Source organism: Danio rerio, chromosome 6 (genome assembly GCF_049306965.1).
Source record: "Danio rerio strain Tuebingen ecotype United States chromosome 6, GRCz12tu, whole genome shotgun sequence".
In the NCBI taxonomy this organism is placed as follows: Eukaryota; Metazoa; Chordata; class Actinopteri; order Cypriniformes; family Danionidae; genus Danio; species Danio rerio.
The window spans coordinates 40,385,001-40,400,529 of record NC_133181.1 but is presented as its reverse complement, the minus strand read 5'-3'; the positions used below and the strand labels follow the sequence as shown (position 1 = coordinate 40,400,529).

Genomic DNA, 15,529 nt, shown 5'->3' with positions numbered 1-15,529 from the left:
TAGGCTGATTTGTTTTGTTTCATATTTGTGACCGCAAAAGATTATTGATCTTTTTCTGCATAACTGATCCTGTTATTGTGATTGTTTTAGAACTTTTGAATCAGTTTCCTATAGGAGAAATGACTAGGAATAATAAACGGCAGAAAACGATCAAGCTACTCGCTCTACAAACAAATGTGTTCATGACTAAATATAAAAATTTAAATAATCAATTTGCAACATCAAGTAGCATCATGAGCTGTTTTTAACATCTGAAAATCAACAGAAGTGAACGACACCGGAAGTCTCAAGCCAAAAAGATTCCAATGGCTGCACCCGCTCGTACGTTAATAATAATGTCAATAAAAACATTGGTGAAAATACGTACCAGGGCTGCACGATATTGGACCAAAATGTAATATTGCGATAAATAAATATTCTGCGATAAATATAGTGATATAGTATACAGTTTTATAAGACACTATTTGATGGTTTTCTATGGAGTCTAACAGTATTTGATACATGCTTTTCTCACTTTGTCTCGTTTCTGTCTTGTTCGTTGTTGAAATGTATATATTTGGATTAGAAACAAACCAAAAAGTCTGTTTTTTGCATTAATATTATATATATGCAGTAATTGAATACAGTTCTACAGCATGTTCTCTTGTTTCCACATTAAAATATCATAGCATTGCTAACTTGGCAATCTAGTATAAGTATATAGAAAACGTTTTATGAATAACAAATACTTCTATAATCTAGGTTTCACTTCTTAACCTGTGTATACAGTTTTGTATTATGATTTTACATCATACATATTTTGGTCTGTTCTGAAAAAGGTAACATTTTAAAAATGTGCTTCCAACTTAAAACTTCTTTTTCTCTTCTCAACACATGAATGCAATTATAATTTGCTTCATTTAATAACTCTATACAGGCTACAATTGTTATAATTTTATGGCTGCTTTTACCTTCTGACATGTGACATTTTCTTTGTAAAATGTAGTGGAAACAGTAATATAGACAACAAACTGTTTACATTTTAAAACACCATGTTAAAATATAAATACACTAAATGCAAACAGAGCCTAATTATACACTCACCCACAAACTTGACCTTCCAGACGCGGTGTGGCAGCAGCAGACTGTCTGGACTGAAAGAACTCATCTTAGCACACATCTGCCCAAATACTGACTTGGTGCCATCCGGCCCTGCCAGACCTCCTTTACTACGTGAACGCTTGACCTGAAATGAAAATGACAGGGGTTTAATTAATCTCCATATACATCAATTTTTTTATGAACTACTGAAGAAATTCATTGTTTATGCCTCCCTGCCAAATCCCAGACTGAAAGGGGCCTCTATTAGGAGGCCAATGACCCATAAAGATATGTATTTGGAGGTAAACCACATGACGAGCAGATCCATAAATAACTTGTACACTAATTTTAAATTTCATGAACGCATCACTGAAAATATCACATTTGTTGCTGCAAAGTCTGGCTCAAAATGGTAAGTAAAATAAAATGGAGGCTGATAATTAAACTGTGTACACAGTACATGTGTGTCCATGCTGACAGGAAGGAGCAGGAAGAGCATTGCTAATTATGGTGATTAGGGAAAGGGGGACCATTTTCCAGAGGACCTGCAAGCTATTTTTGCCCATTAAAATTAATTGTTCATTTTGAATTCTGCTTACCATAATAATCAGCTCTCAAACCAATAGGAAAATACAAGTAAAAATCTAGGGGTGAGTAAATAATATGTATATGAAGTCTGATAATAGGTTTAATGGGATGGCATGGTAGCTCAGTGGTTAGCACTGTCGCCTCACAGCAAGAGAGTCACTGGTTTGAGACCCAGCTGGGTCAGTTGGCATTTCTGTGTGGAGTTTTCATGCTCTCCCCGTGTTCACGTGGGTTTCCTCTGGGTGCTCCGGTTTCCCCCACAGTCCAAAGACATGCAGTATAGGTGAATTGTATGAACTGGATGTAGTGTATGAGTGTGTGTTTGAGACTGTCCTATGTTTCCCAGTACTGTGTTGCGGCTGGAAAGTCATCCGATGCGTAAAACATATGCTGGAATAGTTGGCGGTTCATTCTGCTGTGGCAACCTCTGATAAATCAGAGACTAAGCCAAAGGAAAATTAATGAAGGTTTGTTTTGGAGTATAAATTAGGATATAGCTGCATTCTGTTAAATTCACACCTGTATCCTGTTCAGCTCAACCACTGGCCCATGCTGCCTGTCTCTGACCATGGTAGCCTGCACCACTTTGCGGAATGCTGCCTCCTATAGACGATTAAAAAACAAGACAAAATAAATATAATTAAACATTTTGATAAGAAAGACATATACTGTAACACACACTGATCAAAAATGAACGGTTTAAGTATCAAAACAACGTCATGGCTGCATTTATACTGCATGGTTCAAGTGACCCATTACGATTTTTTTCTCTCATACGTCTCAGATCGGATATGGTCCATGTACATGTAAGCAAAAATAAAAAATCACAAGGATACCGATTTACACAAATCAGATTCAGCCCTTGTTCACATGTGGAAATTTATTCAATATAAATCGGATTCGTGCCCTTGTGTCTGCAGTGTAAGCAGGTAGATCGGATTTTCATTATCGAGTCGAGCGTCAAGAAAAACTGTAGTGAATGATTCAACTCTGAAGCTTTCATTTCAGAACAGACATTTCATGTAAGCAGTCTCAAACCTTACATCTTATATAGTAGGATTAAAAAAGCTTTAATACTGTCATGTAGCATAAGTATTTAAGGATGCTAACAAGAGAGCAAGCACAACATCCACCATTTAAACAATATAAACTAATGTAAAACTATTGCATACAAAATGTGTCTAAATCACGCTATGGCCAAGACATCAAAATTCTTACGGGTTTAAAAAAGCCTCAATTAATAGAACATGGACAAATTATAACTTTTCTGTCATTAACTAGCAAAACAACTCATCAAAAAGAAAAGAAAAAAAATGAAATCCTGCGAACAGATTAAATACAGAAATGGAAAAAAGAGCGCTTTTTTTATTATAAGCAGTCAGTCAGCGCCCGCTCATATTTTCCTGCTCATTACGCCTTTTTCCTGGTGCCGAGTAAATGCAGACCATCAGATACGAGTCACTTTTAAAAGATGATGCAGGCGTGTCATCAAGAAAAATCTGTCATAAAAATCATAGTCACAAAATCGAAATTGACCATCAAGATCTGCAGTGTAAATCCAACCCACGATTTACAGAAGGCTCCTAATAAAAACAAATTCTGTGTAATAACATTAACCAAAATCTTAGAGGTGTCAAAATTAATTGTTTCTTCAGTGCACTGTAATACAGATTGGGACAATTCGATATCGATTCAGTAATAGATCATAACCAGTTGTTATGTACTGATGCCATTTCTCTGATATCATAGGAGTATAAGAACTTGCTCAAAAGCGCACAAAAAGAAAAGGGGATAATATTTACATTAGTTTTTTATGCTATAAATGCTCATGTTTTTTTCTATGCATGCATAGGAGTTTTGTCTAAAACACTCCAAAAAAAATTCTTTGAACAAGTAAGTTTATATATCTGACTGCTTGTATTAAAGGACAAAATTGTATTACAAATAATATCTAAACATATTTATAGGTTTTGATACAATTTTTTTGTTGTGTTGTAAAGAAAAAATCTAATTGTGTATGGAAAGCAACGTCAATACACCATGATGCACCGAGATATCGAATTGAACCAAATTGGCAGGATAATCGTAACCAAACCGAACCGTGAGACCAGTGTAGGTTCACACCCCTATAAAATCTTGCCTGGCATATTTGGAACAATATTTATTTCACAACACTAAACAACTTTTAAGAATTACAGAGCAACCTCACAAATTAATAAACAGTCACTTTAAATGTTATTTTAAAATACGCTTAAAATAAAGTCATATTTAAATCACATTTTACCCCTATGATCAAACCACAATTTTTTCAATTTTAGTCAATTTTAAATGTAATAAAATTGAGAAACATTTGGATGAAAACAGTACATGTACTGCTACCTGCAACCTCACCTTGCCCTGTGATATGAGGATTCCACGGAGCGTGTCAAAGCCAACAGACACACCATGTCCAGTTTCACCCAGGCGTCCTTCTAAGTCAAACATTGGGATGCAGGGGCAGAAGAGCTCAGAGATGTGGTGCAGTAGCAGTAACCGATTCCTCAGGCCGATGATGGCGATTTCTTGCAGGTGGTTGTACTCCATTGGAACCTACAGACAGACATGACATTATTAACCACAAATATTTATTGTACTTTCTGGAATACAAGTTTTCAATAATCTGAACTGTACTGCGTCCTGTGGTTCAAAGCGTCTTAAACTGCTTATATTGTTCTTATTCATTTTTAAAAGTTCAATTGTACTGTACTGTTTTGTATCGTATCATATCGTATTAAAAGCTACATTTTTTTATACATATGTTTTTTGTGACTGACACAAATTAGATCCTTTTGTTAAAAATTGTTAATATTTAACGAAATAATAAATAATTGAAATCATTTCTGACATCTAATGCTACTCCATACACAACAGGATTACAAAAATACAAAACAAAATAACACAGTTTTAAGATATTTTCTTGTACCTCAACTGTTAAACCAAAAGGGTAAAACATTTTATGAGGCCTAAAAGGCTGTAAAATATTTAGTTGTGTGACATTTTTTTGTAATCTTATAGTTGTATGTGTGTTGGTGCAGTACCTGAGCAGGGAGTTTTCCAGCATTGGTTGGTTTACTAGTGGACCAGGCAAGTGTATGTGCTGAACCACAGGCCACACGATTAATCTTCTTGCCCTGCAGCGCTGCCACCAGCCTGGGTCTCTGAATAGCATTGGTCGTACCGTCCCCAAGCTGACCCTCATCATTGTCACCCCATGTGTACACTTCCCCTGTGGCATAGTACACATGCACATTTTTAGCAAACAAAAATAAGTATACAAACAAAAAGAAATTCTCAATTTGATCTTGATCTCCAAAAGATCCCTTGATCTTTTGACATAACAGAGGTCACAGTACTGTAGGAATGAAAAATTATCATATGCATTTGTTTATATGGCAAAACATTTTTCACCAAGAAGGTTCATACTGACTCCAAAGGCAAATATTGAAAGGATCAGGGCCTGGTGTGTGGACTTTGGGGGTTTAACGATGTGGTCACATGTTGATTGGTCAGTTTGTATGTCTCAGTATTTGGGCTTTGGTCACATGGTCAAGAAAGAGACAAATTACTTTGCTCTGGTCTTTTCCTGTTCTGCTCCTCTCCTGCTCTGGAGGCAGAGGAGATCTTCTCTGGCTTTACTGAGCTCTCTTTGAGGCTCCCATCATACTGTGTGTGTGTGTGTGTGTGTGTATATATATATATATATATACACACATTATACAAATACAATATATATACAAATACAATATATATATATATATATATATATATATATATATATATATATATATATATATATATATAGTAATTGTGAATGTATAAATGTACTATGTAATGTTATTAGTGGACCTCAGAGAACAAAAAAAAGGTAGCTCATTAAAGGGACACTTCACACAAAAATGTAAATTCTGTTATTTACTCATCCATTTATTCCAAATATGTTGTTTTTTCCCTTCTTCTGTTGAACATAAAGAATATATTGAAGTATGTTGGGAAGCAGCAGCCATTGACTTCCATAGTATTTTTTTCTTCCTACTATGGATGTCAACGTCTGCTGGTTTCCAACATTCTCCAGAATATGTTGTTTTGGGTTCAACAGAAGACAGAATACCTAAAAAGTGACAAAGGCCAGCATAATTCAAACATACTAATGACCTACCGTCCTCCGTGCAGCAAACGCAGTGAAGGGAACCAGTTGCTATTGCGATGACCTTTTTGCCTTGTAAACCCTGGACCTGCCGGGGTCTGCGAACATGATCATCTGAGCCGTGTCCCAGTCTGTGATAGTCACCCTTCCCCCTAAAAAACACAAACATGTACAATTACCCACACTAAATATAACATCAGCTTATGTTACAATGCATTATGTACAGTCCTATGAAATTATTTATTTTTTCCAAAATTTTTATTACTTTTTTCCTCAAATTCTATTTTTTCAGATTTTTTCATTTTAGTTTATTCATCAAAAAATGTAGAATTAAATACAACAAAAAAACTCAGTTTAACATCAAATTATGAAAAATAAAAAACATTTGGAACACTTTGAAATATTACATTTTTCAAATTAAACCAAAACAAACTGAAACTATTTTGATAGGTTGTCTCGCAAATGGTTTGAGCTTCCATCTGTAAACGATAAAGGGATAGCTTTTGTCATAGGAAATGTTAAAATGCCAACAAAGTGACTCAGCTCAGGAATAAAGTTCATGTGTTTAACAGTAAGACTACACCATGAGCGCAAGTATGCATGTGGCAAACCAAACTGCATCATTTATTTACACGCACGCATGCACACACCCACACACATGCATGCATGCACGCACGCACGCATACCCACTCACACTCACTCAAACAAAAAATTTTAAATAGTCACTTGCAGTTTGATATTTTATAAGGTCTATAAGCACTAGTTTTGATTTACATACTGTATAAAAAAAAACATACCATATGCCATGACACTGCACACTATACAGCCCATTTCTATTTATGACTGGGTTCATAATAATAATAATCAGAGCTCTAATAATGGGATTGATTACCATGTGTAAACTGCTCCAGACTTGGTAAGGGCCACAGAAAACTGAGAGCCACATTCCACTTTCACAACACCCAATCCGGTTAATGAATCGATCTATGCAAAGAAAGAGATGTGAAGAGTTATACAGGAATTCATAGGTATATAACAATCAATAACAACAGCAGCTGACCAATGTGCTTTACAATTCCTACACAGAAAATGTTTAACTACACCACCATCTCACCTTCATCGGCACTTTACATCCATCACTACCTCCTCGGCCCAATTTGCCATAGTCTCCATCGCCCCACGACCATACCATGTCATCATCAGTCAGACAGAGGGTCTGTGCATCTCCACTGCCACATGCCACATCTATCACCCGGTGACCCTGAAGAGCCTCCACCTGTACAAGACACTCACAGATTATACACTAATATGCAAAATTACATAAAGCAGCAATTTTCTAAACATTCCAGTTAAATTTTATTCAATCTGCTAGTTATGTTAGTTTACAATTATTTATAAATTTTAATAACAATTACTATTATTATTAATATTATTATTATTGGTTCCATTCACCTTCATAAACATAACAATTACCCATAATTGTCCAAATACGAAAAAAAAAATGTACTGAATAAAAAAAGTAAAAAAAAATAATCCTCATAAAAAGTTTTTGTATATTTATTATCTATATTAATTAAAATAATCAAAATATTCAGCTATTATTTTTGATTAAATGCAGTAATTTTTCACTTTGTTTGATTATATTTCACTTAATTTGTATACATTTTTTTATATATATTTTTAACAATTCTAAAGAATTTACGTTTTGTGCCAAATAAATAACGCATAATGAACAGACCAGTTTTGGTTTAAGTTGGTCTTCGCTGTCTCCATGACCCAGGCGCCCATAGCGACCTTTGCCCCATGTGTAGAGCTCTCCACTGGCAGTAATGCAGGCACTGTGAGCCCCACCGGCAGCAATGTCCACCACTTCCACCCCTCTGAGAGACTCAATCACGCGTGGACGATCACATGGGCTGAGGAAAAGACAGAGGTACCAGTCACACATACTGTTGAACTAAAACAAATCCGTGATAGTCTAGTTGTGATAGTCAAACCAATGTTTGGTTCTTTAGGGAACAGATGAAATGGAAAAAAGTCTAACAGATTAAAAAAAAAGTGTGTTTTTTATGTTTAAAATTGTCAACTTAAAGCATAAATTCCTACAAACCTACAAAACCCCCTGATTAAAGATTGCACTACACATGAAGTGGTCATAAGTCTAATTGTACAAATACAAATGGGCTTAAAACCATATTAAAAAAATATGCATAAAATATGATAGCATTAGAGCAAATATTGTTTCATACACATCCTATATAGAAAAACGGCTAATATTTATTTGCCAAATTGCACTTTTTAGTACAAAAGTATAAACACAACAGTAGCAGTGCATTGTTAATGGTCGACCTAAATGTTTTGAATAAACAAAGTAACATTAAATTGATGAATGTTTCACCATTGTGCTTGCATTTTGTACCTTTTGCAACAACTCACAATTTAAAAAGCATTTAGAACTTCAAAAAATTGCTAATTTTTTTACCTAAAAGCCACAGAACTAGTTCAAAAACTACTTTTCTATTTGTTTTTGTAAAAAATGGGAAAAAAATAAAACACTGAAACATGTAAAAGATTACTGCCTGGGATGAACCAAAGATGCCTATGTGGCAAGACAACCATCATAACCAAAGTACGGAACTGACCTTCTGTTTCCATGGCCCAGTTTTCCATCTTCGGCCTCCCCCCAGGAGTACAGCTCTCCTTCAGAGGAAAGAGCCAAACAGTGTTTCCCTCCAGAGTTCACAGCCACCTTTCTGATGAAAACATGCTGGATGGACTCCAGCAGGGTCGGAGTGGAGACGGACTCTGTCCCTCCTATTCCCAGTCGACCACCGGCACCATATCCTGTGGCATACAGCTGAAGACAGCAAAGACAAGGACATTACCCATCTGACAAGGTGACTGATAATGAAGAGTAAATGCTGAATACATATCATAGGGGCTGATTAATGATCTAATCAGAGAAGAAAAATATGCATACAAAGTTGCTGTCAATTATTGGTTGAAAATTTTACATGTATTTTTTGGAAATATGCTAATTTTACAGCTTCCCTAGAGTTAAACGGTTAAGTTTTACCATTTTTGAATCTATTTACCAGATTTCCAGGTCTGGTGGGAGCACTTGTATATCTTAGCTTTGCATAAATTATTGAATCGGATTAGACCATTAGCATCTGGTTCAAAGTTTAGAGTTTAAAGCTTGATTCTTCCTTCTATAGCTACATTGTATACTAAGGCAGATGGAAAATGATTAGCTGAAATTTTCCAGACTCATATGGCTATGAACTACAGTATACCTACATTCTGGCAAAATGATCAAGGACCTTTAGTGCCATACTATGGCACAATAATACTATGCAATGATATTAGACAATTATTTTACACAGTGCTGTAACTAGTTGCCCAGTAGAGGACTCATTATATCATTATATATATAGTTTTGTTTTACATTTTTTAACAAGATGCTAATGTTCTAATCCCAATGATCTCAAACTCAATTCTTGGTCGGCCGCACCAACCACCTCCAACTCATAGCTGCTTAATAGTCTCTAGTAGTCTTGAACACCTTGATTAGTTGTATCAGCTGTGTTTGATTGGGGTTGGAACATAACTGTGCAGAGCAGCGGCCCTCCAGGAATCGAGTTGGAGACCTATGGTCTAATCAGATTCAATAACTTATGCTAAGCTAAAAGTGCTCCCACCAGACTCAAACATAAGCTGAACGGATAAAAAAAAGTGCTAAAACTGAACTGTTTAACTCTAGGAGACTTATAATATGAGCCTACTTCCAAAAAAAGCAGAGTATTTATTTAGATGCATAATGCAGAAAAAGCCTTACCTTCCCATCAGCAGTGACGGCAAACAGTGTTTGCTCTCCTCCAATAAGCTGAACTGGCCGCAGTGTGGCTAGAGCTTCTGTTGGTGTGGGAACCTTTACTTTGGCTCCTTCAATGCCACCTAACTGACCCCGGTGATTGTGCCCCCAGCCGTATATTGTACCACTGCCACCCGCAGAGAGTGTCCAATCATCTGGTCGTCTATAGAAAACATAAACACATTTCAACAAAGTTAATGAAACCCTATAGCATTTGCATTGTTTAAGATGAGTCGTTTCAGCCAGCAAAGCACAAGCAAAACATTTTTACCTGTTCATCCACTGAACCAACTGCTCATCCTGCTCCCTCTTAAACAAGTCATGGCTCTCATGAAGCGTGTTCATGTTCTCATGATCTGCCATCAGCTCACGGATTTTCTTTGCCACCTGACAAACATAATAGTTGCTAATATTATGCAAAGTTATACAACCTGGTATTTTTTAACACCACATAAACATTACAGTAAAAAAGCTGTATGTACATACAATTTTTACATAGGGTAATTAGGTTAACTACTAAAGTCTGAGTAATTAGTCAAGTCATTTGAAAACAGTGTTTTTTCAAAACAGCTCATTTGAAAACATTTGTTCTGTAGTCAGTTTAGAAAATTATATATTTTTAAGGGGCTAATAAGTTTGACTTTGCTATTAAATAAAATAAAAATAAAGTAATAAAATAAAACAAAGTATATATAAATAGATAAATGTGTTCGTATGTAATTATGTATGAATGTATGCATGTACATAAAACAAAAAATAATAATTATATTTGTAATTATATTATTTATATTAAAATTATATAAATTTAAAAAAAAACTGTAAAGAGACAAGTAAAAGAAGACTGTACTATATGATAGGAAATACTGTAAAAAAAAATGTCCTTGCTCTGTTAAACATCACTTCAGAAGCATTAAGAACTAAAATTTAGAAGGAGGGCATTACATACACCAAACACATTCAACTTCCAAACCCGATTAGAAACTGCTACCTCATCCAGAAAAGGGCGGGGCAAAGGGCTCCTCTTGTCCAGAGCCACTGACACTCTGGAGGCGGTGCAATAGCGTCGAAACCACGCCCACTTGTGTGTCTCAGCACAACATGGAAGAGTGTCCAACTCCAGATCACACGCCAGCGCCACCAACACCTAAACAACACAAGAAAAATAACATCATTTCTGGGAAACACATTTATCTCATGAAGTATATTCACTAATCAATTAAATGTACCTTGAAGAACGGGCTGTGGAGTAACTGTTTGCCACCCCTAACTATGGGCTCCTCGTACTCATACTGTCTCTGTAATGCCTCAGGAAGTCCTTTCACCAGAGCAGCTAATGCACTTCCTGTAAAACTCTACACAACATTAAGTAAAGTATATGTTAATTATACCATTAAACATAAGTGTATAAACAAAACAAAAATGTATAACAAATGTCTAACCATAGAGCGAGCCTCTCCTTCGGTGTCTCCTAAGAGGCGGTTGATGTTAATGGATTGGCCGTATTCAGTAGTTAAGAGCTTGCGTAACCTCTGCAGAGCCCACATACGATGGCCAGCCGCTGATTTTGCAGACAGAGACAGAACATGTAGATTAGAAATCATCAGATTTTAGATTTAAGCATAGCTCTAAATAACCATGTAAAATACCATTTCACAATAAATTCCAAAAAATTGATCGCAATATTAGACTAAAATAGGCATTTATAGCCAGTGTTGGAAAAAGTTACTTTTGAAAGTAATGCATTACAATATTGAGTTACTACCCAAAAAATTATCTAGTTGCATTACTTTTTATGGTACATACCTGTAAGTAATGAGTTATGTTACTTTTGAGGTACTTTTGCATAAATGAAGCCGAGGCTTGATCTCCTTTTTAGAACTGTTTACACCTAAATTTATCTATAAATAGACACATAATATATATACATGTATTTATATTAGGATAATATTACTGAGAACTTCCTGACCCCAGAGCTATACATGCTATATAAAAAGATTACTAAAAGTTTAAAGCAATGTGTTTGCTACCTTTGTATTATTTGTCTCAAGTAAAATCACTGTCCATTGAGACAATCTCCTTTTCTTCAATGCGTTCAAAGCAATAAACACACTCTCACTGACTGCGTGATTCATTGTGACTCATTTTAAATCAGCAATTTATTTTTTTAAGTAACTCGCATTACATTTTCAAAAAAGTAACTCAATTTTATTACTTTTAAAAGTAATGCATTTCTTAACTGGTTACTTAAAAAGTTATATTATTACGCAACTCACGCTACTTGTAAATTTCCAAAACAGTTTATACCCAACTACTGCTACTACTAATAAATTATTAAAAACAATAATTATATTGTATTGTGCTTCGTTGCGGTGTAATTAAAATATCCAATTTGAATTAGGATAAATGTTTTATTTACAAAACATAATACTCATTAGAAGTCTTTAAATTTATGTAAAAATGTTTTTTTTTTAAACCTACGAAATTAAAAAAATAATGGAGAGTTTAGGTAGCAAATCTCAATTACAAAATTTCATTGTTTATGACAGAGATGCCCAAACTAGGGCGCGCGTCAAAGTTGGCTCGTGGTAGCCTTTGATTTGGCTCACCATTCCATCTGAGAAAAGATTTAGAATGATGGGAACTTTGGGAAAGTTGGGTCGAATGCCTGAAATGAAATGTTTCAATTAAATGTTGTGCATGAATCAGATTTTAAAAATGTAATTGCTGTCACTCGAAGACAGAGGACAATGCATAACATTGAACACGATTGTGTTATAAATGTGTTTGTTTTTATTGATAGTTTATTATAAAATGTAAACAAATAAGTATCATTATTAATACAATTAAAGTATTTTTTCAATTTGTTTTTGAATAATAATACATTAGTAAATAACCATGGCTGCTTTTATGATATATTTAACTTCCGCCCACCAAACTCAATCAAGTTTGGTTTTTGGTCCTTCATAGGCAAAGGTTTGGGCACCCCTGGTCTATGATAACACTCTAAACTGTAACTGTAACATAACAGTGGTTACAAAAATAAATATTATTCAAGGTGAACGTAACATATTTATTCTTTTTTTGGCACTGGTTTATATAATGTGTGTGACTAAAAAATATGTATTTTGTTCAGTGATGCATTGATATAAATAAATCAATATTAGAAAGGTTAATTCTACTGAAATGCAACAAATTTGTAAATATGGTTAAAAAAATGTTCAACTCCTCTTTCAATTGTTCTTCTCTTACCCAAGGCGCTGAGCTGCGCACAAGCAGCAAGTGAGGCTGCTAATCTGGGCACAATGCTGCGGTTTGAGGCAAAGTTCAGACGAAAGTCTAGCAGACATGTTACTAGATCCATTGAAGGGCAAGACAAAATGCAGCGGTCTGACAGAAGATCTTTAGGACCTGTAGGTTATTCAATAAAAGGTCAGGCACTTCAGAATATCATGTTACATATGAAGCATGAACAATGAAGAGATGTCAAATTAAGGTGATGTACCAGCCGCAGGCATGATGGGATAGACTGTGAAGCGCCAGCCCCAGCCGTTCACAGAGCCGTCACTGGTGAACTTCCATTTGAGCTCGTCTCCTGGAATTCTCAATTCACTGGACCAATCAGACCACTCACGACCTACAAAAGAAGACACAAATAAGGTTATGTGGCCCAATAGTCCAGTTAGTTACTAATACTGAAATAAAACAAGAATGTCACCTGATCGAACAGACACAATTCTATTGGCTCCATCCATGATGGTAAGAGGGTCATGTCTCCTTTCTGTTGAGCACTGGCGATCAAACTCAACCCGCAAACCCTCAGCACCTGAAATAATGGTAAAATGTCCAGATTATCTTTAAAATGAGTATTTTCACAGTCAGTAATTGCACATTAAACAAACGAATCATTTCATTCACCAAAGACACATTAAAATGATAAAAACAGATGTGTTGCCAAATCCTATGGAATGCAAGATAGCAACAACTAGCCTAAACAGCATAAAGGCTAAATCTGCCTCTATGGAGGTACACGGTGGAAAAGACGAGAGGCCATTGTGTGCCAGGCTAAGATGTGATTCGCCTTACCAAGTTAGTGTAATAATTTTTCCAGTGTCAAGTACTCTCTTTGGTTATTAAATATCCCATGGCACTTCTCATAAAGAGTAGGGTTGTAACACGATTTTACACAATGTTACATAATTGTACAGCGCTTTGGGTGTATGGCCATACACAATAAATGCGCTATATAAATGCACATTACAAGTAATAGTATCCATCTAATCTCCCTGTAGCAAGATAATCTCAGCAATTACTTTATATTGTAAAGCTTTGTTCAAACTATATTTTTTATTCACCAGTAAATCCTGAACCAGATGCATCATGAACCCTGCAAAAAATAACCAGTTTCTCCAGAAAAAATCCCAGTGACTATCCCAAAAAAAAATCTTAAGCAGAAATTTGCCATACTCAAATGTTTTTTCAACAAAAAACCAACTTTGATGAGTTGAACAAACTTTAAATCTTTTTTTAAATTTTTTTTTCAAAATTAAAATCATTTTTGAACTGTAGTGTATAGGGATGTGTAACTTGGCAATTTGATCCTAATTTATACATATGGGGTTTAAACCCTCCTGAATTAACGAAGCATTTAAATTAACAATAGAGCTCACACAATTATGTTAAATTATTTTTTTAGTTTTACTGTGAAAAACAAACTCTAAACACATTTCTGCTCAACAACACAAACATTGGAAATTTGTAAATAGTGTATAACATTACATCTAATTACAACTAGAAATATGTTCAAAAATAAAACAGCTTTCAAACTTATAAGATAAGGTTTGAAGAAAAAAAAAACATTGTTTTATTGCAATCATTAATAAAAAATATATATATTTTCTGAAGAAAATAAGTGGCTTGGCAAAAATGTGCCTAACTGTGCCAAAGTTTAATGCGTTGGTTCAGGGATTTATTCTAATCAGTAACAACACCACTTTGGCGAGCACCACTAATGAGGTTATGAAGACTCCTTAGATGCTGAACAAACAGAAAAACACAAAGTAACCTGGTATTTTGACAGTTCCGCTGGTGGATGTATCGTCAATATATGGATGGCTGCTTTCCACCACCACAGGTTGAGAGGAAAGCCGTCCACTCTGACAGTCAGTCGCCACGTCCTCCAACTCAGTCACACACAGCTCCAGAAGCATATCCGCCACCTGTGTGTCAAAACACACATCCAGAACTTGAGTACACAAAGACATAAATGAACATATACAATATTGATTAGGAAAGAGTGTAATAAGATATTGAAGAATTCATACCTGTGGGCAGGCTGTACCCATGCCAGACAGAACAGCAGACAGCACTTCCTTTCCTTTATCACCAGAGCGCAGAGATACAGCTAGTTTTAACAGGTCCACCATCACACGCGTGTCATCAGGGATCAGGAGACTGGTGAACTCATCCAGATACTGTGGCTCTGGACCCACGGCTTTACTCTGGTTCTCAGAGTCCTGTGCCAATAAATAAATCCAGACCATTGTAAAAATCACTCCCGTTTAAACAAGAGATTTAATTTAATGCATTTCAATTGAATGATCAGGAACAAACATCAATATGAACATTTCTATGAGCTGCAGGCAATAGTTTACATAATCTATTCTGTTATTCTTCCTTTATAATGTTCCTTACTTTAAAGAATAAACATAAATGAAACTATTTGCTTAGTCAAATAATGGGACCAAAAAAATTCTTTACAGCAAACAAAGAGACAGATTAATCGTGACATGCATCTTGGACTATAA

General features: G+C 35.3%; 1 protein-coding gene across 2 annotated transcripts in view; it reads right to left on the bottom strand.

Moving 5' to 3' along the window:
- Positions 1-15,529, bottom strand: part of herc2 (HECT and RLD domain containing E3 ubiquitin protein ligase 2) — a 97,540-nt gene that overhangs the window by 8,020 nt on the left and 73,991 nt on the right. Inside the window, exons 69-87 of one of the 2 annotated variants that reach the window (XM_073954340.1) lie at positions 15,047-15,238; positions 14,788-14,941; positions 13,441-13,548; positions 13,228-13,359; positions 12,975-13,133; positions 11,165-11,283; positions 10,952-11,077; positions 10,711-10,869; positions 9,997-10,112; positions 9,690-9,888; positions 8,494-8,708; positions 7,590-7,767; positions 6,966-7,127; positions 6,744-6,835; positions 5,864-6,003; positions 4,746-4,933; positions 4,060-4,257; positions 2,188-2,271; positions 1,084-1,225 (exon numbers count right to left, since the gene is read on the bottom strand). In XM_073954340.1, the coding sequence (XP_073810441.1) occupies positions 1,084-1,225; positions 2,188-2,271; positions 4,060-4,257; positions 4,746-4,933; positions 5,864-6,003; positions 6,744-6,835; positions 6,966-7,127; positions 7,590-7,767; positions 8,494-8,708; positions 9,690-9,888; positions 9,997-10,112; positions 10,711-10,869; positions 10,952-11,077; positions 11,165-11,283; positions 12,975-13,133; positions 13,228-13,359; positions 13,441-13,548; positions 14,788-14,941; positions 15,047-15,238 (2,863 nt within the window). The remainder of the gene's footprint in view (positions 1-1,083; positions 1,226-2,187; positions 2,272-4,059; positions 4,258-4,745; positions 4,934-5,863; positions 6,004-6,743; positions 6,836-6,965; positions 7,128-7,589; positions 7,768-8,493; positions 8,709-9,689; positions 9,889-9,996; positions 10,113-10,710; positions 10,870-10,951; positions 11,078-11,164; positions 11,284-12,974; positions 13,134-13,227; positions 13,360-13,440; positions 13,549-14,787; positions 14,942-15,046; positions 15,239-15,529) is intronic. The other variant, XM_021477196.2, reaches the window with a different exon arrangement.